A 22,710-nucleotide genomic window follows, 5' to 3' on the forward strand; every position below is an offset into this window, starting at 1 on the left:
TATGTTATGTTAAGCCGAGTCACTATTGGGAGCTAAGGGACAGTACTATACATTGCACTGGCTCTTAAGCTACGGGAAGAGGATTACCATTTGGAGCTGACGAAGATAAGATTCATAGTGTATTGCAGAGTTTGATAAGATATAATAGTTATAGTTAGTGGATAGAGATGGTGTTAGTGAGTGCAGTTTAATTCTTACAGGTATGTCTGCTAAGGGCAGCATGGTAGCACAGTGGTTAGCACAGTTGCTTCACAGCTCCAGGGTCCCAGGTTCGATTCCCGGCTTTGGTCACCGTCTGTGTGGAGTCTGCACGTTCTCCCCGTGTCTGGGTGGGTTTCCTTCGGGTGCTCCGGTTTCCTCCCACTGCCCAAAGATGTGCAGGTTAGGTAGATTAGCCACGCTAAATTGCCCTTAGTGTCCAAAAAGGCTAGGTGGGGTTACTGGGTTACGAGGATAGGTTGGAAGTGTGGGCTTAAGTGGGGTGCTCTTTCCATGGGCCGAATGACCTCCTTCTGACTGTGCATTCTATGATTCTGTGCTATTCAGAATAAGTGTCAAAATCAAATTTTGTAGTGTTAATAAAATTAGTTTAGTTCTTCAAAAGAGCTTTGTGTATCTTTGTGATCATTTTGCCTTCCATCGTGGAAACCCCTCATAAAGATCACCACAGTGGAGATTAAATATAAGCCTAGGTCCAGGAGTTCCGATGTTGCAGTAGTACCCAGTGTAAATGAGGACCAGGCAATGTAACTGGAAACAGCTCGTTCAGCTGCTACACATTGGGTGGTAAAATGGTATACTCCCTGGGTTCAGTTCCACATGGCAATATTACAGGTCCTGGGAGTTTGGGGAGGTCATGTGACATATCTCCCACTTCTTCTCCTGGATTTTGTATACAGGATGTATTTTTCCAGGTCTGGAATCATGAGGTGTTTAATAGAGGAGTCAGGGTCCATTTTGTCCTTGCAGTCATACCGTCACCATTGAGGCTCTACCTCAGAAATATAACGGGTGTTGGTGCATCGCTTTGGAATTTGATTCTCTGCAGTCGCAGACATTCGCATTTCTTTAAAAATTACAAGGGCCCTGCTGGTTCTGAAGGTTAGAAACTCCTTTGTCATTGGCAGGCCAGGATAAAGACTTTAGCCATTTTAAAGAAAGCAAATAATTTTATGAAGTACCAAGGTTGACGTAGATATATATTTTCTTTCCTGTCTTCAGGACAGTACACAAGGCACATAACCTGCCAGATTCCAGCCATGAGAGCTAGTTTGGATCCAAGACCAAGCTTATTCTGGACAAGCGAACAGACACCACGGCCGGGATTCTCCCCTACCCGGCGGGTGGTCCCGGTGGGACGGAGTGACGTGAACCACTCCGGCGTTGGGCCTCCACAAAGGTGCGGAGCGCACCTTTAGGGGCTAGGCCCGTGTCGGAGTGGTTCCCGCTCCGCTGGCCGGCGCGAACGGCCTTTGGCGTCACGCCAGCCGTGGCCGAAAGGGAAGTCCGCGCATGCGCCGGAACATCAGCGGCTGCTGACGTCAAACCAGGAGGGGGTCTCTTCTGTCCCCGCCATGGTGAAGGCCATGGCGGGAGCAGAAGAAAAAGAGTGACCCCATGGCACAGGCCCGCCTGCCGATCAGTGGGCCCCGATCGCGGGCCAGGCCACTGTGGGGGCACCCCTCGGGGTCAGATCGCACCGCGCCCCCCCCCCCCCCCCCCCCAGGACCCCGGAGCCCGCCCGCGCCACCAATCCCGCCGGTACCAGAGGTGGTTTAAACCACGCTGGCGGGAAAAGCCTGTCAGCGGCGGTACTTCGGCCCATCGTGGGCTGGAGAATTGCTGCGGGGGGCCTGCCGAATGGCGCGGTGCGATTCCCACCCTCGCCAAATCTCGGGGGGGCGGAGAATTCGGGACATGGCGGAGGCGGGATTGACGCCGGCCCCGGACGATTCTCCGACTCGCCGTGGGGGGTCGGAGAATTCCGCCCCACATCTACAGGTGCACATTGTCCAAACAGAACATGGCACAGTGAGACAGAACAGAGGTGCTCTCGTTGCCAAACAGAAGCAACCCTCTATCCCATGGAAGCATAAGAACATAAGAACTAGGAGGAGCAGTGGACAATTCAGTCCCTCGAGCCTGCTCTGCCATTCAATACGATCATAGCTGATCTCATCTCGGTCTCAACTCCATTTTCCTGCCCATTCTCCATAACCCTTAAATCATTGCTAATTAAAAATCTGTCTGTCTCCTCCTTCATTTTATTCAACGTCCTGGAATCTGCCGCACTCTGGGACAGTGAATTCCACAGATTCACGAGCCTTTGCGAGAAGTAAATTCTCATCCTCTCAGTTTTATATCTGCTACCCCTTATCCTAAAACTATGATCTCTCATTCTAGAAGCAGTCACCTAATCAATCAAACGGGCCAGAGATACAACACTCATCCACCAGTCTAGATGACAACCTGACTGGTGAACCTGAGTCATCTACTAACTTCCGTCCTGTGCAGCAGATTCGGAGAGATCACCCTCAGGAATCCACAGCCCAATTCCCTCCAAAGCAGAAGGGGCTCCTTTTGGGCAGACTTGTAAAACTGCCACAGTGCTTGTTCTTATATAAAAAAGGCAGAAAAATAGGACTTAAGAGAAAAAAGCAACTGCAACACACCAGAGTTAAAGATGTGGTTTGTTTGATCTTCACAATATAGAAATGGAAGTCAGGGAGACAGAGGGGATGTGGTATAAGACGTAACTCTAACTGTGTAATATGATAATCCAATACTCTGTTCATCATCACAGGACATGACTTAGCATCGCATGGTTTGCTCTCTCTCAAGCAGCCGTGTGAAAGATGGAGACAGCACAGTCTGATGTGTCACAGTAAAACTCCTGTTTTATTGGACTCTGCAGCCTCAGCAACATTCTGCATTAGCTAACAGTACCGAGAGTATTATCATAATGACTTGTACTAGAAATCCTGGGATCAATAATACATCTGAATCATCACTTTTTATCAATATGATGAGACAATTTTGCAATTATCACAACTGACATAATGCACGTGATCGGTCCAAGCTCTCAAACAGAGTAGCAGGGTTCCAAAATGATTGGTTTTCGACCAGAGTATAATGGTCATTAACGACTCAAGTTTATTTATTGTGGTTTATAATGTCAAACAAATGATTCATTTATAACCTTATAACTCAGTCTCACATATCTATTGAAGAGGTAGAATTCTGAATGGAGTACAGAAGATACAACATGGATGCCGCCTGATATAAAATGGACTCTGTCAAAGTTCTTGACCCTATGTTATTATCAGTGTCTGCTGCTGAAGTAAGTAAAGCTTTGTGCAAAACAAGTGACACAGAAGCTGTGACAATTATCCATTAGCAAACTTGCCCAATGTCGTTATTGTTAGCTACTTAGCTAACAGACTGGACAAAGGGGCCTCAAATTAAGGAACTAGCAAGGAATGAGGAAGCACTTGTTCAATGTGGCTGTATGTAACTGTTATCTGTAATGGGTCACAGACTACCAATGAGAGGCTATAGGAGCTAACTTGTAGCCATTTATGGCATTAAAGATGCATGTTATGGAGTGTGACGCAAACAGAATTGATTGAGTATATGTAAATGCGAATGCAAACTAATTCCGCTTCCCTTCTGTATATTAACCTAGTGCGACCTCAGCTCAGGCGAGAAAGGGTGCTGCAGACCATGGGAGTCAAAGGCCTTTCTCCCAGAATTCTGAAAATTAATAAATCACTTCTTTACTCACTCAAAGGGCTATTTGTGAATATTTTCACCGACACTATACACATTCTTGGGAATCTGAAATTTTTGCGAACATGGAACAAAAAGACTATCAAAACTGAAGTAAAAACTTGCATTTATGTAACACCTAACCCTTCATACTGAAAGAATTGTTCTTTCTTGAAGTTTAGTCACTGTTCTGGAAGTTAGAATGGCAGACAATGACGACTCAGCAGTATTGACCGCAAATTAGATGAGAGATATTTAATCTGTTCTGTACTCAGCAGCAGTTTGTTGAGGGAGCAATGCTGGTTAGCTAGCTGGGAGGATTTCCTGCTCTTCCTCGAATAGTGCCTTGGAATCCATTATATTGGCTTGACTTTGTTTGATGGTATTTCTGTAAGGCAGCATTCTCTAAATGCTGCACTCTCTCAGTACTGCACTAAACTCTCAGCCTACTTTGTGTGAGCAAGTCCACAATGAAGTTTGAACCCATAGCCTTCTAACTCAGAGTGGGGAGTGTTACCAACTGAACGAAACTGATATTGGGAGAAAGAGCAAAAGAAAACCAACCTGACATGAGAAATATAACCTCGCTGGCAGATAGGTTAAGTCCCAACTTAAATCAATCTCTTTGTTTACAATTGGATGGTATCTATTAATTGACGGCAGAAATGTCCTGAATTTACAACATGGTAATAATCTAATTTAAATAAAGACTTTCCTTTCATAACCACAAGAAGTCCTAAAACACTTTATGGCCATTGAGGTATTCTACTCACTATTGCCTTGTAGGAAATGCAGTAGTCAATTTGTGGAGAGTAAGTTTCCACAAACCGCAGTGTGATAATGATCAGATAATGATGTAGATAGTGGGATAAATATTTGCCAGAATACCAGGGATAACTTCCCTGCTCTTCCTTGAAATAAGTCCATGAGAAGTTTCCGTCTGCCTGATAGGGCAGATAAGCTTCAGTTTAAAGTCTTAGCCAATAGACAGCATTTCTGACAATGCAATACTCCCTTGGTGCTGCACTGGGGTGTCTGCCTTGATTTTCGTGCTCAAGCCTTGGAGTTGGATTTGAATCCCCAACATCCTGTCTCAAGTACTGCCCACTGAGCAATGGCTGATGCTTTATATGTTATGGAATTATTTATTATAGGATCACTTTTACTGAAGCAGCAGGCATTGATCATCTCCAAATATTTTGCTTTTAAAGTTAGACCCAGTTTTCCTGTTTGGAATCGGATACAGCTACACCACATGAAACATCTGGTAGCGGTTACATTACAATAATCAATTTTGATATGACATTGCAACTCAGCTGTTCATGAATTATACAGTTTGCCACATGATCACATTTTACAATTCAATGGTTAGTGCATAGTCTCAATTTCTTTCTATTGAGGGTTCGACCATCAGGCTTGACTAACACCCAAGCACCGAGTGAAACCCATCCCAGTTTAATTTTTATTAGTTAGTGTAGTTTAGTCTGAGACTAAAATCTGCAACCAGAGGATTGCAAATTGATCTTTAATCTTAGAATTAATGCTACAAGGGGATAGACACAAAAGGTGGCTTACCGGCTTGATTGGTGATGATCGTGAGAATGGCAAACTGCCTGGGAACCATGCTCTCGCTGGAGACCCCATTCTCTGATTCGATTTCAAATGTGTAGTTCATGTGGGCAAGAAAGTCAACGACAGTCACTGAAGTATTTGTCAGGCCTGTGTTGCGAGGTAAAAATCGCATGCTTCCTCCACAGAGCGAGCACTTCTTAGGACCCAAGCCACACATCTTGCAGATGACATTATAGGTGAGATCTTTCCGTCCCCCCGTGTCGACTGGTGGGCTCCACTCCAGAATTAGTGATGAGTCATTAATGTTGAAAATGACATTTCGAGGAGTAGAAGGAGGTCCTATGGGTAGAAAAAGTGACACAGTATGTTAAAGCTACTCCGCCTCTATCATTTTCACATTGAGGTCAAATCAATCAACTGAAGGCCTCTGTGATTTCAGTGTGCTTCAGAAATTGTGGTTTTATGATATCTAATAAGACTTGGAGATACCAGCTAATTTTGTACTTGTAAATCGCACAGAGGATGGAATATTAAAGTTCCAAAAAAGTTCTGGCATAACGTTAAATGCTTGGCCACTTCTGTTGCCGACATCACCAATCCTAGGTTTTTATACAAAGATGTGCAAAAGCAGCTTTAGTCCACAATTTCCTTTGTGTTCTCAAAGCACAGCTGTGGAGAGCTGTCACAGAAGACTTGCATGGACTGAGTGGAAGGATCCATTTGCAGTGTCTGCCATGATATACATATTTCAGCCCTTCAGCAGAAATGTGTCATGTCATAGTAAGGAAGGGGGAAACTGCAGGAAAATCAAGGGACAGCTGCTGGACAGGGTGAGACTACCACTCAATGAAGCCAAACAAAAGTGTGGAGACAAACTGGGGATGGAGGTAGGCTGGGGACTCTGGAGCAAAGCACTGAGCAGGGCCAACTCTATCTCCTCCTGCACAAGGTTCAGTCTCATGCAGTTTAAAGTGGTGCACAGAGTGCACCTAACCAGACCCAGAATGAACCGGTTCTGCGCTTTCCTCAGACTTGTAGGGTTCTGGCATCCTTCTTTGAGGCAATATCCAAGGTTGTGGGGATGAGGGTGGAGCCGTGCCTGAGAGAGGCAATCTTCGGGATATCAGAACAACCAGAGCTACACATGGGGAAGAGGGCCGATGGCCTTGCTTTCGCTTCCCTAATCGCACGCCGGAGAATCCTGCCCGGCTGGTGATCAGCCGCACCACCCACAGCTGCAGACTGGCTGGCAGACCTGGCAGAATTTCTCCATCTGGAGAAGATACAGTACACCATCCAAGGGTCGAAAGAAGTCTTCCTCAGAGCATGGGGGGAATTAATCAGCCTGTTCCAAGACCTGTTTGAGGCCAACAGTGACTAGTGAAAGAGGGAAAGAGTGAGACGGGGGAGAGCAGACAGATATACACAACACTAAGAGCTACAAAAGGGAGGGGGGAGGAAATGAGGAGGAAAATCAGGGGAAATCACAGGAAGAAACATGGAGGAGGGGGAGGAAGAGGGGAGAGGGGGCAGGAAGCCCCCCCGAACCCATAAAGCCTGCAACAAAAAACCACAGAAGGAAGGGTGAGGAAAGGGGGAACAGGAGCTCAGAGGCAGAACACCCAGAGCGGGAAAGGGGGATGCCAAGGAGGAATAGGGGGGTGAGAGGGGCCCAGAGCGGGAAAGGGGGATGCCAAGGAGGGATGAGGGGGTGAGAGGGGAAGGGGGGGGGGGGATATAGCAAGAAAGATTGTACATACATAAGAACTGTATAAACTGTAAATGATGAACACAATGTTTCACTGTGCAAAATTGAAAATGGCAATAAAAATACTTTAAAAGGAAGAAATGTGTCATGTCTGCACTGCTGTCCAAGACAGTAAAAATCGGCAGAAGAGAAGGGTAGTGTTATGCATTCGATCTAAGTTCTGTAGTCCTGCCACATCCAGCCGGGAATGGGAGTGGACAATTAAACAACTCACTGGAGGAGGAGGCTCCACAAATATCCCCACCCTCAATGATGGAGGAGCCCAGCACATATGTGCAAAAGAAAAGGCTGAGGCATTCGCAACAATTTTCAGCCAGAAGTGCCCAGTGGATGATGCATCTCAGCCTCGACCGGAGGTCCCCAGGATCACAGATGTCAGCATTCAGCCAATACTACTCACGCAATGTGATATCAAGAAACAAAGAACAAAGAACAAATAATAAAGAAAATTACAGCACAGGTACAGGCCCTTTGGCCCTCCCAGCCTGCGCCGATCCAGATCCTTTATCTAAACCTGTTGCCTATTTTCCAAGGATCTACTTCTCTCTATTCCCCGCCCATTCATATATCTGTCGAGATGCATCTTAAATGATGCTATCGTGCCCGCCTCTACCACCTCCACTGGCAAAGCGATCCAGGCACCCACCACACTCTGCGTAAAAAACTTTCCACACCACATCTCCCTTAAACTTTCCCCCTCTCACCTTGAAATCGTGACCCCTTGTAATTGACACCCCCACTCTTGGAAAACGCTTGTTGCTAGCCACCCTGTCCATACCTCTCATAATTCTGTAGACCTCAATCAGGTCCCCCCTCAACCTCCGTCTTTCCAATGAAAATAATCCTAATCTACTCAACCTTTCTTCATAGCTAGCACCCTCCATACCAGGCAACATCCTGGTGAACCTCCTCTGCACCTTCTCTAAAGCATCCACATCCTTCTGGTAATGTGGTGACCAGAACTGCACGCAGTATTCCAAATGTGGCCTAACCAAAGTCCTATACAACTGTAACATGACCTGCCGACTCTTGTACTCAATACGCCGTCCAATGAAGGCAAGCATGCTGTATGCCTTCTTGACCACTCTATCGACCTGCGTTGCCACATTCAGGGTACAATGGACCTGAACTTCCAGATCTCCCTGTACATCAATTTTCCCCAGGACTCTTCCATTGACCGTATAGTCCGCTCTTGATTTAGATCTTCCAAAATGCATCACCTCTCATTTGCCTGGATTGAACTCCACCTGCCATTTCTCTGCCCAACTCTCCAATCTATCTATGTCTACAGCAGAAGGCAGTAGGCACTGAAAAGGCTATGGGCCCTGACAATATCCCAACAATAGTACTGAAGACTTCTGCTCCAGAACTTGCCACACCCTTAGCCAAGCTGTTCCAGTACAGCCTTCAATCGGTGGCGGGCACAGGGAGCTCTGGGCCGGGATCAGCCTTGTCCGGCGTTCCCCCCAGTCCCTGGCGGGCACAGGGAGCTCTGGGCCGGGATCAGCCTTGTCCGGCATTCCCCCCAGTCCCTGGCGGGCACAGGGAGCTCCTGGGCCGGTTGCAGCCTCGTCCTGCTGTCCCCCCAGACCCTGTTGGGCACAGGGAGCTCCTGGGCTGGGTGCAGCCTCGTCCTGCTGTCCCCCCAGACCCTGTCGGGCACAGGGAGCTCCTGGGCTGGGTGCAGCCTCGTCCTGCTGTCCCCCCAGACCCTGTCGGGCACAGGGAGCTCCTGGGCTGGGTGCAGCCTCGTCCTGCTGTCCCCCCAGACCCTGTCGGGCACAGGGAGCTCCTGGGCCGGGAGCAGCCTCGTCCGGCGATCCCCCCAGTCCCTGGCAGGCACCGGGAGCTCCTGGGCCGGGAGCAGCCTCGTCCCGCGGTCCCTCCGGACCCTGGCGGGCACAGCAAGCTCCTGGGCTGGGTGCAGCCTCGTCCGGTGATCCCCCTAGTCCCTGGCGGGCACAGGGAGCTCCTGGGCCGGGAGCAGCCTCGTCCCGCAGTCTCTTCGGTCAGTGGCGGGCATAGGGAGCTCCTGGGCTGGGTGCAGCCTTGTCCGGCGATCCCCCAGTCCCTGGTGGGCAGAGGGAGCTCCTGGGCCGGCAGCAGCCTTGTCCCGCAGTCCCTTCGGTCAGTGGTGGGCATAGAGAGCTCCTGGGCCGGGTGCAGCCTTGTTCCGCGGTCCCTTCAGTCAGTGGCGGGCATAGGGAGCTCCTGGGCCGGGAGCAGCCTTGTCCCACGATCCCTCCGGATCCTGGTGGGCACAGGGAGCTCCTGGGCCGGGAGCAGCCTCGTCCCGCGGTCCTCCCATTCCCTGGCACCACTAGATCCCAGGATAAGTATCAGCTCCAAGAGGATCTTGGTCTCTTTCATCCCAGGAGTGTTTAGTAAGCAGTGGTGTATGATAGATAGCTCTCAATATAGTTAGTATTTATAGTTGTGAATCAGTTAATACAATCATATTTTATTACTTGATTTCTAGAGATAGTTCTGTAGAGTGTCGAACTCAGATATAATTAATCATTACTTAATAAATTAGATTGCTTAAGTTGAAGACTCGTGGCTTCTTCAGGATCACACCATCAGACCATCGGCATCAACAGCAACTAGTAACGATACATATTACTAGACCCAGTAATATAACAACGCCCACATCCCGTAAATTAATTTTAAAAATACAATCTGCTGGTGAAATGCCGCATAATAATAATAATCGCTTATTGTCACAAGTAGGCTTCAATGAAATTACTGTGAAAAGCCCCCAGTCGCCACATTCCGGCGCCTGTTAGGGGAGGCTGGTACGCTGCTAGCCTTGTTCTGCATTACAAACCAGCTGTTTAGCCCACGGTGCTAAGCCAGGCCCATGATATGCAATTAGGTGAATTAGACATTCTGAATTCTCCCTCAGTGTACCCGAATAGGCGCCAGAATGTGGCGACTACGAGTTTTTCACAGTAATTTCATTGCAATGTTAATGTAAGCCTACTTGTGCCAATAAAGATTATAAAATATAAATATAACAATATAAATAAATGAAGTCAGCCCCTTTTGCAGGCTTTTGGGGAGTTCACCATCTTACTCTGTAGCTACAACATCTCTTAATAAACCCTGCACTATGTTTTTCCAACTTAAAGCATGTCACCTCTCCTTCTATTTCTCTTTGTGGTAATGAAAAATATATTACAGAAGAGAAAACTGGCGATGAGGAGTCGATCCATAAACGACCATCAACAAGGATTTGTGCAGAAGAAAAAAACATTGATAAAGATTTAGGCCATAAACAATCATCCACAGAGATTTAAGGTCTGAAGGAAACCATCATCAACACTGTGCTGAAAATCATCAACAAGTTTGTGGCAAGTAGACCAGAAAAGAAAATCATTCAAATCATAGAGAGGAGTTGATGAGTCCGTCAATCGATCATGACAGCCACTTGTGCGAAATAATTTCAAAACTAAATCAGGACGCAACTGTGAGTTACTCATGCATATCTTTTAAACGATAATTGGGAGTTTCAGGTATCATACTTACTGCTTTTAATGGGTGGAAGCTGTGGAGACCGCATAGGTGGCACTGTAAACGGGAACAGGAACCTAGAAGGCTACTGACTCTGCAACCTGCTACTCAGGAATCAATAGTACAGACAAGGAAAGAACCAGTTTGCTTGTAGAGTTGGAGATCGCTTGCTTTTGGGAAATAAACGGAAGGGAGAAAGACTGAAAGATTACAGAGCAGGGAACCAAAATTGGAAAAATAGCGGGAAAATGTGACGCCATGGGCGTGTTTGACGAGGATTATACAACATGGAATTATTATGAGGAAAGCTTCCAACTGTACCTTGTGGAAAATCAGACACCAGAAAACCAGAAAACCAGAAAACCAACTGAACTTTTCTCAGCTCAGTTGGGTGAAAAACATTCAAATTGTTAAAAAGAAAATCTAGTCCACCCAGATAAACGAGGAGAAAAGACTTACAAAGAGTTAATGACAATCTTGGAAGGTCATTTGTCTCTCCGTCTGAAGAACAATTTGAGATGCTACTTGAAATCATAATCACTGAGCCTGTTGCCACCAGTGATTGGGCGACATCAATCGTTCCGGTGTTAAAAAGGGATGGTTCAATAAGAATATGTGGATTTTAAAACCACAATCAACCCAGCATTGTGTGCTGACCATTATCCTCTACCAGTTATCGAAGATGTATTTGTTGGACTCTCGGGAGGCCACAAACTTAGCAAGATAGATCTTTCTCAAGCATATCTTCAGATGAACGTACCATAATGACAGAGAAGGGCCTTTTTCATTATCGACAGCTTCCATTCGGGATAACTTCAGCACCAATTCTTTTTAAGAGATCCATGGATCAAATACTGAGTGGGCTATCTGATGTGCAATGTTACCCAGATGATATTCTTCTTACAGGTTCAAATTATAAAGAACATGTAAAGAATTTGGAAGCTACTCTTGTATGTTTGCAGAATCATAACCTTAGAATCAAGAAATTAATGGGTACATTTTTAAGTTATCTGCCAACTATGTGGGTCATATCACTGATAGAGATGGTTTCCATAAAGATCCAAAGAAGATGCCCAAGATCCCCATGAGCTCCACATCCACAGAATATGACTCAATTGAGGTCATTTTTATGATTGCTCAGTTATTATGGCAAATTCATTCCTCACTTAGTAATGAGGCAGAAGCCATTCCACACTTGTGTTTTGTGTCAAACAAGCTTGGCAGCTGAACAAAGAAATTGGAATTATTGGTTCATTACAGTCCAAAGCTGAGGCTACAGATTACGTGCAATACATCACCTTATGGGGTTGGTGCAATTGTCTCACACATAATGCCCTCAGGAGAGGATCGACAAATAGTATTTACCTCTAGAACCTTAACTAGCCCTGAGTCGAACAATGCTCAACTGGAAAAAGAAGCTTTGAGCATTATTTTCGACATAATAAGTTTCCAACATTACCTTTATGGATGCCATTTTACACTTTTGACTGACCATCAACTCTTAACTACAATCTTTGGCCCTATAAGCGCATTCCTTCTTTACAGCTAGTCGATTTCAAAGATAATCTTTAATCTTGTCGGCACACAATTATGACATCCAGTATCTAAGTCAGAGCAGACACTTTATCTCGACTGCCCCTACAAGTCAAAGATGATCAAGAAGTCAAACAAGAATCTGAGGAAAATTTTGTAAATATCTTGTATATCTCCGACGTTGAAAACATACCGGTAACTTCATTGCAAGTACAAAGGTATAAAGAACCGATCCAGTGATGGGGAAGGTTATGGATATGATCCAAAAAGCCAATTGAAAAATATGCACCAAAATAATCCACACTTCAAGCCCTACTTCACTTGGCATCTTTAATTGATAGTTCAGAGTGGAGTTCTGCTGTGGGGTATTTGAGTAATCATTCTGCCGTGTATATGAAACAGAATCCTTGAACAGCTATATGAAGCACATCCTGCTGTGGTGAGCGTGAAGGACTTGCCACACAGCTACATCTGGTGGCTGGGTTTAGATGCCCAAATTCAGAAGGTGTGCCTATGCCAATCATGCATAACATTAACAAATACTCCACCTCTGCAACCTTTGCATCCGTGGGAATGACTTCCACAGCCATATCAGAGAATTCATATTGACTATGCTAAGCCATTCAAGGAACATATGTTCTTGCAGATGGTTGACACGCACACAACGTGGCCAGGAGTCGCAATCATAAAGTCCATGACAACTGAACAGACACTTGAGAGACTAAGTGAGGTATTCGCAAGATTTAGAAGGCTGGAGCAATTTGAGATTGATAATGGGACCCGATTTACATCAACAGAGTCGAGGATTTCTTCAAGATGATTGGTATCCGCCACATTAAATCAACGCTGTATCCCCCAGCAACCAACGGGTTGGCCAAACGCTTTGTGCAATTGCTCAAACACACAGTAAAGGCATCAAGAGATCAAGGCTCTTTACCTAGATGTGTTAACAACTTCGCAATGTCAGATAGAAATTCCATACATTCAACAATGAAAAGTTCACCAGCGATGCTACTATTCAAGAGGAAATAATTGAGAACATAATTTGACCTCTTGACACCACCAACAACTTCAGAAATTGTCAGGCGACAGTATCAAACACAAATCGTTAGAAAAGAGTAAAATTTGAAGAGTAGAGTCTTTAACCATGGAGAATGTGTTCTAGCTAGAAATTATACTATGAGTGAAAAATGGACTCCAACCATCATTCTAGCCAAGACAGGTCCAATATCTTACATAGTTCAAACAGGCGATGAACGAGTTTAGCGTTGTCACACTGACCAGTTATTATCTTCACAAAGTGAATGTACAATGTCTGAGGCAGAAATATTCTCATTGGAGAGTATGATCAGTGATACACTAGAACTGAGGTCCACTATTGTAGGAATTACTGAGTCTATCACTACAGAATCGCCAATACCAATGGAGACAGATCCAGAGATGGGGCGCGATTCTCCGCCCCCACGCCGGGTGGGAGAATAGCGCGAGGGCCTCCCGACATTTTTCACGCCCTCCCGCTATTCTCCCCCCCCCACGCCCGACCCACGCCACGAATCGCCGCTCGCCGTAAAAAACGGCGAGCGCTGATTCTCCGAGGCCGATGGGCCGAGCGGCCGGGACGTCACGCCCGTTTCAACACGGCAGCAAACACATCTGCTTGCTGCCGTCGTGAAACGGGCGCCAGATGCCCGTTTGGGGCATCCGGGGGCCCGATTGGCACGGCAGTACCACAGCCGTGCCAAGGGGGGCATAGGCCCGCGATCGGTGCCCACTGATTGCGGGCCGTGCGTCCATAAAGGACGCACTCTTTTCCCTCCGCCGCCCCGCAAGATCAAGCCGCCACATCTTGCGGGGCGGCTGAGGGAAAAGACACCAACTGCGCATGTGCGGGTTGGCATTGTCCAACCTGTGCACGCGTGGCTGATGTCATCGGCCGCGTCAGCCGGTGTGACACTTGACGTGCGGCCTTGATGACCGTCGTCAAGGCCGCGCCGCCGTGACGCACGGGGCCGCGCTCCAAGCCCCGCCCGGGGGGGGAGAATCGGCCCCGGAATCGTAAAGGCTGCCGTGGGACAGGCTGTGACCCACGGCAGCCTTCACGATTCTCCGCATTTGCGGAGAATCTCGCCCATGGTTTCTCAAGATGCACCACCAACAAGTGAATTGGAAGACACTTCCGAGATCTCAAAGAGTCAATTTCCTGAATGTCCGATATTACCTAAACGAGACAAACATCCACCAAAGAGACTGTCTTACTGATGTACATATGTAGAAATAACATAGTGATGTATTGTGATGGATATGTTGTTTAAGTGTTTAACAGAAAAGTCATTGGCACTTAAGGAGTAAAGGGAAAGGAGGGGTGTTATATATTCAAGTAACACTCTTTGCTGGTGAAATGTCATGTGATATGCAATGACGTCAGCGGAGCGTTTCGCAGGCTTCTGGGGAGTTCACCATCTTACCCTCAGTAAGCCTTACCCAGCTACCCACTGCAGCAGCAACATCTTTTAATAAACCCCGCACTATGTTCTTAAGAACTTCAAGTGTGGCACCTCAACTACTTTTTCTCTTTACAGCAACAACAAATACATAACAGGAACAATGGTTACACAAATTCAAATGGAACAAATGCAATTTAAAATTAAGGGACGAGGGTGGCTCATTTCTTTCAGAAAGCTGTACAATTCCAGTGCAGACTTAGAGCTCCTCACCCTTTACATTAATGATTTTAAAATGGAAGGAGCTTGTGTAGTTTGAATTCAAATCCCTGAGGGATATTAGTCCAGAGAATAAAACATTCCTTCAATTAAGACTAATTGTTGCTAAAATTAGATCTTTATTTTTAACTACTTTGATACAAAAGGTCAAGGTACAGGAATATTGCTCCTAGGAACCTTTACAATGGATTCAATTAATATCATGCTCTGCTGCTGCAGGATTTTAATTAAATTACTCAGTATGTATTGTAAACATATTTGTGCATAAAACTGTCACAGAAACAGCAAACCACACAAAGTAAGACTTGTACAAATTTAACCAATAATAGTGTCTCTGATCCCATCAAGAGCAAAATGATGAAACATAGGTGCAGAGCAGTGGAAGAAATAAATTCTTGCCTGCATTTGTTTTGAAAGAAAACACTTGGAAAGAAGTTTTCAGGGTGAAAGAGAAGAAATACTTTCTCAGCAGGGTTGAGGGGTACCAACAAATATGGCAATTGAATGCATTGAAATGCAAACATCAGATTATTTCTTCGACACTGATCCACAATCAAATTTAATGGTAATTATTTAAATCTGTTTTTCCCCTTCAATTCCTTGGTTAGAATTGCTGATCTTTGTGTAACTCTCCCGTTATGTTAAATGGACGTATGCATATGGAATGGCTTCCTTCTCTTGCAAACATATGGAAAGTATAAACATTTCTGTTTTGCAAGTGAACCAAGCAGGAACTATTCACAAATTGTCCCCAGGAACTGAAGTAGATCTGTATATGAAGCCAATACTTACAAGTGTATCTTTTGGCCACCTGGCTATCTTGGCAACTGAGGCAACTATTTTTTCTTTGTGCCAACATCTTGTGTGCCAGCAGAAGCACAGGAAGCGACTTGCTAGTTTAGCTGAATAGGTTTGTATGTGCAGATATATTTGCATTTTCTTCTAGTTTTGAATACAGTCATGGAGCAGTGAATATCCGAGATCCAGTAAGATTATGCTCTCTCTGCACTGGTGAGGTTTATTTGTTCTTCGCTTTCACTCCCATTTCTGGTATCTGGATAACGAGTGGCTCAGTCACAACATTAGCTCACATATAGCACATTATTCACTCACCCATGTTGATGTGACTTTTCCACGAGGTAAGGAAATTCACAAGATTATAATTTATGTGGACGGTGCTGACAATGTGTGGTACCCAGGCCAACACTAAAGGATGGCATCTGTAGTGGAAGCCTTGGGTCAAAAACTCACAACCATGGTTCAAGACGCGCAAGGCTTGGGGCACACTGTGCGATCAATGGCTGAGGCTTAGGATAGGGAAGTCCAGTCACAGGTAGACATGTACCGGGCCCACATGGTCATTGCTGCGGTGCTCCAGAGCTTGGCCCATTCACAAAGGGCCATGGTTGAGGGCACGAGAGCATTGGCCACCCACTGACTGAGAGGCACAGAGGAACATGACTTTTTAAAAAGAAATTTAGAGTACCCAATTCATTTTTTACAATTAAAGGGCAATTTAGCGTGGTCAATCCACCTATCCTGCACATCTTTTGGTTGTGGGGATGAAACCCACCCAAACACGGGGAGAATGTGCAAACTCCACACGGACAGTGACCCAGAGCTGGGATCGAACCTGGCACCTTGGCGCTGTGAGGCAGCAGGGCTAGCCCACTGTGCCACCGTGCTGCCCACAGAGGAACATGACTGCGGTGCAGAGGGACATGACTTGTTCGTTGAGGTACGTGACCCAGTCTTTGTGCTCCATGGTTGAAGGCATCGAGACACTGATTGAGATGAGAGCATGCTCCAGAACTGGCAGTGGCAAGTGACAGTGTAGCTTCTAGAGATCACTGCGGTCTAAGTTCCATCCCATGGAGTAGCCTAGGGGCCATTGAGTACCCCATGGGAGGAGGAAGTGATGGGGCCAGTGCTGGTGCCTCCTGCAGGGGTGTTGCTGAAATACCTCAACAATTCTGAATCCCCCCCACCTGACATTGGCGCATCTCAAGGGCAGCGGGCAGAACAGGGCGACACCTCATCACCTGAGTCAGCTGGACCCATCCAGGTCCAGGCCCTCCAATGTTTGGCCGCCAAAGGCACCTCAGGTCAAACGGCTGGATATGCAGCAGGCCGCCTCCGTGTCTGATGTGTTGTCTGGGATCACACCTAGAAGGAGCGGTAGGCCACGGAAAATAAGGAAGTTAGACACCAGCTAAGTTGACTTGACTGCAGCACATAGGTTAGAGGTAAGGGTCAGAGCACAACAATGTGAGCAGCTGTGAGGAGGGGGCACCACTTGGAAGAGGGGGGGGGGTGTGAAAAGAGTATAGAGAGGTGGGATAGGGTGGCGGAGCCACCGCTAGCCATCTCTCCTAATTGCCAAATTGGAAGGTTGTTGCCAAATCTGGAGGTGATGAGATTGTCCCGAGTGTGGTGACACTGGAGCAGATGTTGGGCAGCCTGCCGTGTCAGCCGGGGCTCTATGCCAGGCTCTTCTTTGCCATCCTCCTCATCAGATGAAGCCTGCCTTTATTCTTTCTCCTCCGACCTGCCTCCCTCTGCTGTGCAATGTCGTACAGAACGCAGCAAGCAACCACGATGTTCGAGACCCTCCTGGGTCTATATTGGAGCACCCCAGCTGAGCAGTCTAGGCATTGGAAGCACATCTTGAGCACACCAATGCACCACTCAATGACGCTCCTGGTTGTTGCATGGGCGTCGTTGTAGCGGTTCTCCACCTGTGTGGGGCCTCTGGACAGGCATGATTAGTCAAGATTTCAGCAGGAAACCCTTGAAAATGAAAAAATGAAATGAAAATCGCTTATTGTCACGAGTAAGCTTCAATTAAGTTACTGTGAAAAGCCCCTAGTCGCCACATTCCGGTGCCCGTCCGGGGAGGCGGGTACCGGAATTGAACCGTGCTGCTGGCCTGCTTGAAAAGCCAACGAGCTAAACCAGCCCCTTGTCGCCCAAGACCCAGCCCCTGCCCCAAAGGAGTGCCTCGAAGGTGCAAGGAACCGACAGGTGTGTCAAGATGTATGCATCGGACACGCTACCCAGGTACCAGGCATAGACATGCATGATGTGTAGCTGGTGGTCACACACCAACAGTGCATTCAGGGAGTGGAAGTCCTTACGATTTATGAAGGGCACTCCTTGATGAGCCGGTGCTCATAGGGTTAAATGTGTTCCATCGCTCACCGCCTGTACCTGGTGGCAAATCCTGCTACCCGGGCATCCTGGTGGGCTTGGTCCAGATTAAAGTTTATATCGACTGCTGCCTGGGCACATAGGGCATCCATCACAGCACAGATGCACCTGTGTGCGGATGTCTGAGTTGTTCCGGTCAAATCCCCACTCAGCCCCTGGAAAAACCAAGAGGCATAAAAGTTTGGGGCTACTAAAAGTGGGATCTACTGTGGGTCTTTTCACTGGATGGGCTATGTGTTATCCCATCAGCAGGGTGGCAACTGGTTGTGCGATGCGGAGGGACACGGTATGCCACCAATCACCTCCAGGCATAGAGGCTAATTTGTGGGATGGTCCTACAGATGGGCGTGAGCGAGGGAACTGTGCGTCTGTTGGGACCTTAACTAGAGTGTGATATGGGTCCTGGGTGTGACACACAGGTTGTGGCAACCTGACTGGGGGCAGGATGGATGAGCGCAAGGGCGCGGTGGGCAGGCAGGGCTTGGGGACAGCCAGTGGTCCAGTGGAGTGGGCTAACTGATAGTGTCACTGGTGAGGCCTCTGCTCTGAGAGGGGCAATGTGTCAGGGAGGGTGCTGAGGCCATGGTGCATGTGTCCTTTGTTTGGGTGAGCTGTTATTCCCCTGCTTCCCCTGCAGTGGGGCTGTGCATGAGGAGTGCCAACAATTGGTGTGCCACTGATTGAGCTTGGCCATGTTCAGCCAGTGGGGTGAGTTCGGTGGGCTCCCAAATGATCAGAGGCTCCGTGAACATTTACAGGACACAGTGAGCAGTCAGCACTGTGAGCAGCCAAGGGCTTGGAACTTGTACCAAATGGGTGCATTTAAAACAAATACTGCAACAATGGTGGCCTGAATCAGGTCACCCTGATCCTGAGGGGGACACCCTGAATCGACAGACTTTCACCAAGTCGCTCCCCACTACTCCCCCCGGCTCTGGCAGCAAGCCTCCAGCAAGCACTTCAATTTTTAATAGTTTTTTAAACTTTGCTTACCGTCTCTCTCCCACTCAGCAGCAATGGCGCCCAGTCCAAGTTTGTAAATATCTGTAGTAAATCGCGCCCGCATGACCACCGCATGAGAGGGGCGGAGCATCGCAGAGGCTCACAGCAAAGTGGGTCAAGCGCACTAATCACATTTAAATGAATGCAAATGCAGGTTTTGCATGCCCCTGCCGGTGCGGGGCGTAAACCGCGTATCGCCACCCGAATCGGCATCGGGAGCAGACCCCGATTTTGGTCAGATGCCCGATTCTCTGATCAAGCACAGTTCAGGTATGCGGCATTGCAAGGTGGAAAACTTTGCCCACTGAATAAAATTAGATGATACAACCTATTTTGAGGCGGTAAAATTATTTGATTCTCTCCCTATGTTGTATATTATCAGATGGGCAATAGCTAAATGTAGGCGGAATTCATTTCTATTCTGGTAAATACAATGTACACAATATTTATTGCAACATAGATAAAGCATAGGAACTCTGTACAAGCCATGGGCATTTAGCCATGTGACAACAGTATCTCAAGGTGAACTTGAATTTTAACAGAGATTGCAAATAAAAGGGCAAGAGCACTCAGACTTCATTTGGAAAACTACAGTCGCAAACTGTCCCTTATCCATGTGTTGCTGCAGAATGCCTTACCAGCTAAGCACCTTATGGTTTAATGATGGTTTGTGAAAAATCTAGAAGTGTTCAATAAAGATGCTGTGTGTGAATACACCAGATGCCTGATCCCTATTACTAAGATAATATCAGAAAATAGCTAAGCAGTACAAGTTTGGAAGCTTTAATCCATAAACTGTGTTAACAGAACTTGGCTGGGTGGGCCACAGGAGCTCTACACCGGGAGATTCAGACCAAATTTCTATTCCTGATCACTATTCAGAGCTTCAACTATGTGGATATTTTGTGAAACAAAAATTGGCCTTGATTTTGATCTCTTTCACAGTTGTAAAAGGTCTCATTAGCAGGTTTTGGCCACTTCCGTTTTCACTCAATGAATACAGCTAAAGACGGTGCTTATGAAAAACATTGCAAAAATACAATTCTCAGAAAGGACAATTATTAAGTGTACAAATAATTATTTAATATCTAAAATTCTGCATGGCACTTCCCACTCCTCAGCTTACTTTCCAGTATGAGCTCTGGATGTTGAACTGGAAATGGATCAGCTCCTTCAATTCGCTTGTGGTAATCTTAAATTTGCAAACTCAAATCACCACCTCGCTGACAAATGAAAATCATCCATCACTACTTATTCTTTGCCATCTTGAACACCCTTAGCAGGTCTTCCTTCAACCTCCTTGGCTATAGTGAAAATAACCTAAATGTCTAATGCCTGTTTTCATCATTATAAACTTTCAGTTCTGATAATACCTTGTGTCATAATATACACATCAGTATATCATGGTGCAGACACACACTGATTGACACACTGCAAGACCAATCAACACACACAACACAGCAGCCAATCACCAGTTAGAGCACACTCACTATAAAGACAGAGGGCACTAGTTTTCCCGCTCATTCGGGATGCAGCCTCTAAGAAGGACAGAGCTCACAGCTTGTAGCACAGATCTTTACCATGTGCTGATAGTATAGGTTAGGATAGGCATAGGCCTTCAGTTTAATCTAACATAGTGTCGACCCACAGTGAAAGTATGTTCAACAGTTCCTAGCTTGATAAAATAGTGTTGTACTATTTCAAGTGTTGGTAGCCTGTATGTGTTACTGCTGAGGTAAACACAGTCTCCACAGATCCAGAGTACCCAACACATCACCTTGGTGAACTGTCATGCACTTTGATTGCTTTTAAGATCTGTGCAAAAGATAATGTAGAAGGCTGGAGTCAGACTGACCCCAGGGACCTTTATAAATGATAGGCAGGACCCCTATGTGAAAGTTGCGTCCCCATTTCTGATGCATCCCATTTTATTGAAGCAGTTTTTGTTATTTGTCTACTGGCACTGGGAAGGAAAAGTGTTTGTTTGTGAGCAGCAACCACCAAGAAAAAAAACACTTTATTTCCTAGGGACAAGTAAAAAGCAGTCAGCTTACTGTATATCAGTCACTGACTTTCACAACATTTTTCAACACATCATAAGCATTGTCAAGGGAGGTGAACCAATGCAAATATGTTTGTATGTAAACATTTAACAAACAAAATAAAGAAAGGAAAAAAATACCTAGCAGGGGTACATAAAAACTAGGAGCAGGAGTAGGCCATCTGGCCTGCTCCGCCATTCAATGGGATCATGGCTGATCTTTTGTGGACTCAGCTCCACTTTCCCGCCCGAATACCATAACCCTTTATTCTTCAAAAAACTATCTATCTTTATCTTGAAAACATTTAATGAAGGAGTCTCAAATGATTCACTGGGCATGGAATTCCATAGATTCACAACCCTTTGGGTGAAGAAATTCTTCCTAAGCTCAGTCCTAAATCTACTTCACCTTATTTTGAGGTTATGCTCCCTAGTTCTGCTTTCACCCGCCAGTGGAAACAACCTTCCCGCATCTATCCTATCTATTCACTTCATAATTTTATATGTTTCTATAAGATCCCCCCGTATCCCTCTAAATTCCAACGATTACAGTCCCAGTCTACTCAACCTCTCCTCGTAATCCAACCCCCTCTACTATGGGATTAACCTAGTGAATCTCCTCTGCACACCCTCCAGCGCCAGTACGTCCTTTCTCAAAAGGGGAGTGAGGCATTATACAGATGGGAAATCCAGACTCAACAGACTATTTGAAATGTGCTGAGTTCAAACAGACCCCTCTTTTCACTATTCTGAGGCCCTAACTCAAGTTTGTGTGTCACAAAGTTCAGGAGTATGTGTAAACACTTTTGCAGGGTGCATAACATCTGTTAATGTATCATGATCTGAATTTATTTAAATCCCCAGCCCTTTAAACATGAAAAAAACAGGCTGCAGTTGTCAGTTAGACTTAGAAAAAAAAATAGTGCTTGCTGAACTGGTTGACTGACAGCCTATCATGTGTAGCTTAGAAAAAAATAATTACCACTGTACCTGCAGTTCCAAAAGAGTTCATTTTTGTCATTTCCCAGGGCTGTTATAGGGCTGCCCAAAACTCCAGATTTTGAATTGTACTTTCAATGTGAGTGCATGCCTTGTGCGACTGGAATTCCAACTTGCTGTAGAGATATTCCACATCACAAAGGGATTTTGTCAGGCGAATTGGAAAAAGTATTTGTATTGATCGGTAACTCAATAAATCTTGAGGGCATCAATTTAAGATCATCAACGAAAGATCAAAGTGGTTTGGAGAATTATTTTATTGCTCAGAGGGTTGTCAGGATAATGAAAGGGGAGATGCCTGATGAAGGAATATAAAAATAACCTGGAAAACTGTTGGGTTCTTCTATCATCTCTGCATGGTGCATTTCAAACCGATGTACTTATTCAGCTAGCATAAAGTGTTATGTTTCTGCAGGATGCCACCATCTGTCTACTTGAGTAGAAAATTAATAGTCTGGTTAAGAATGGAGTCAGGGCAGGCATCAACAGCTGCTTTGATGCACAGAACAAAAGAAGCAAGGTTAATTTCCAACATTTGCAACAGTGAAATAAAACTTTGAGAATACAAGCGGTGGTTACTTTTC

At 46.0% G+C, this 22,710-nt stretch overlaps 1 protein-coding gene across 1 annotated transcript in view; it reads right to left on the reverse strand.

Moving 5' to 3' along the window:
- LOC119969034 (ephrin type-A receptor 6-like) overlaps positions 1 to 22,710 on the reverse strand; it is a 956,636-nt gene that overhangs the window by 379,047 nt on the left and 554,879 nt on the right. The window contains 1 exon segment of the mRNA XM_038802175.1: positions 5,344 to 5,679. Within this exon segment, the coding sequence (XP_038658103.1) occupies positions 5,344 to 5,679 (336 nt within the window).

Source organism: Scyliorhinus canicula, chromosome 7 (assembly GCF_902713615.1).
Source record: "Scyliorhinus canicula chromosome 7, sScyCan1.1, whole genome shotgun sequence".
NCBI lineage: Eukaryota > Metazoa > Chordata > Chondrichthyes > Carcharhiniformes > Scyliorhinidae > Scyliorhinus > Scyliorhinus canicula.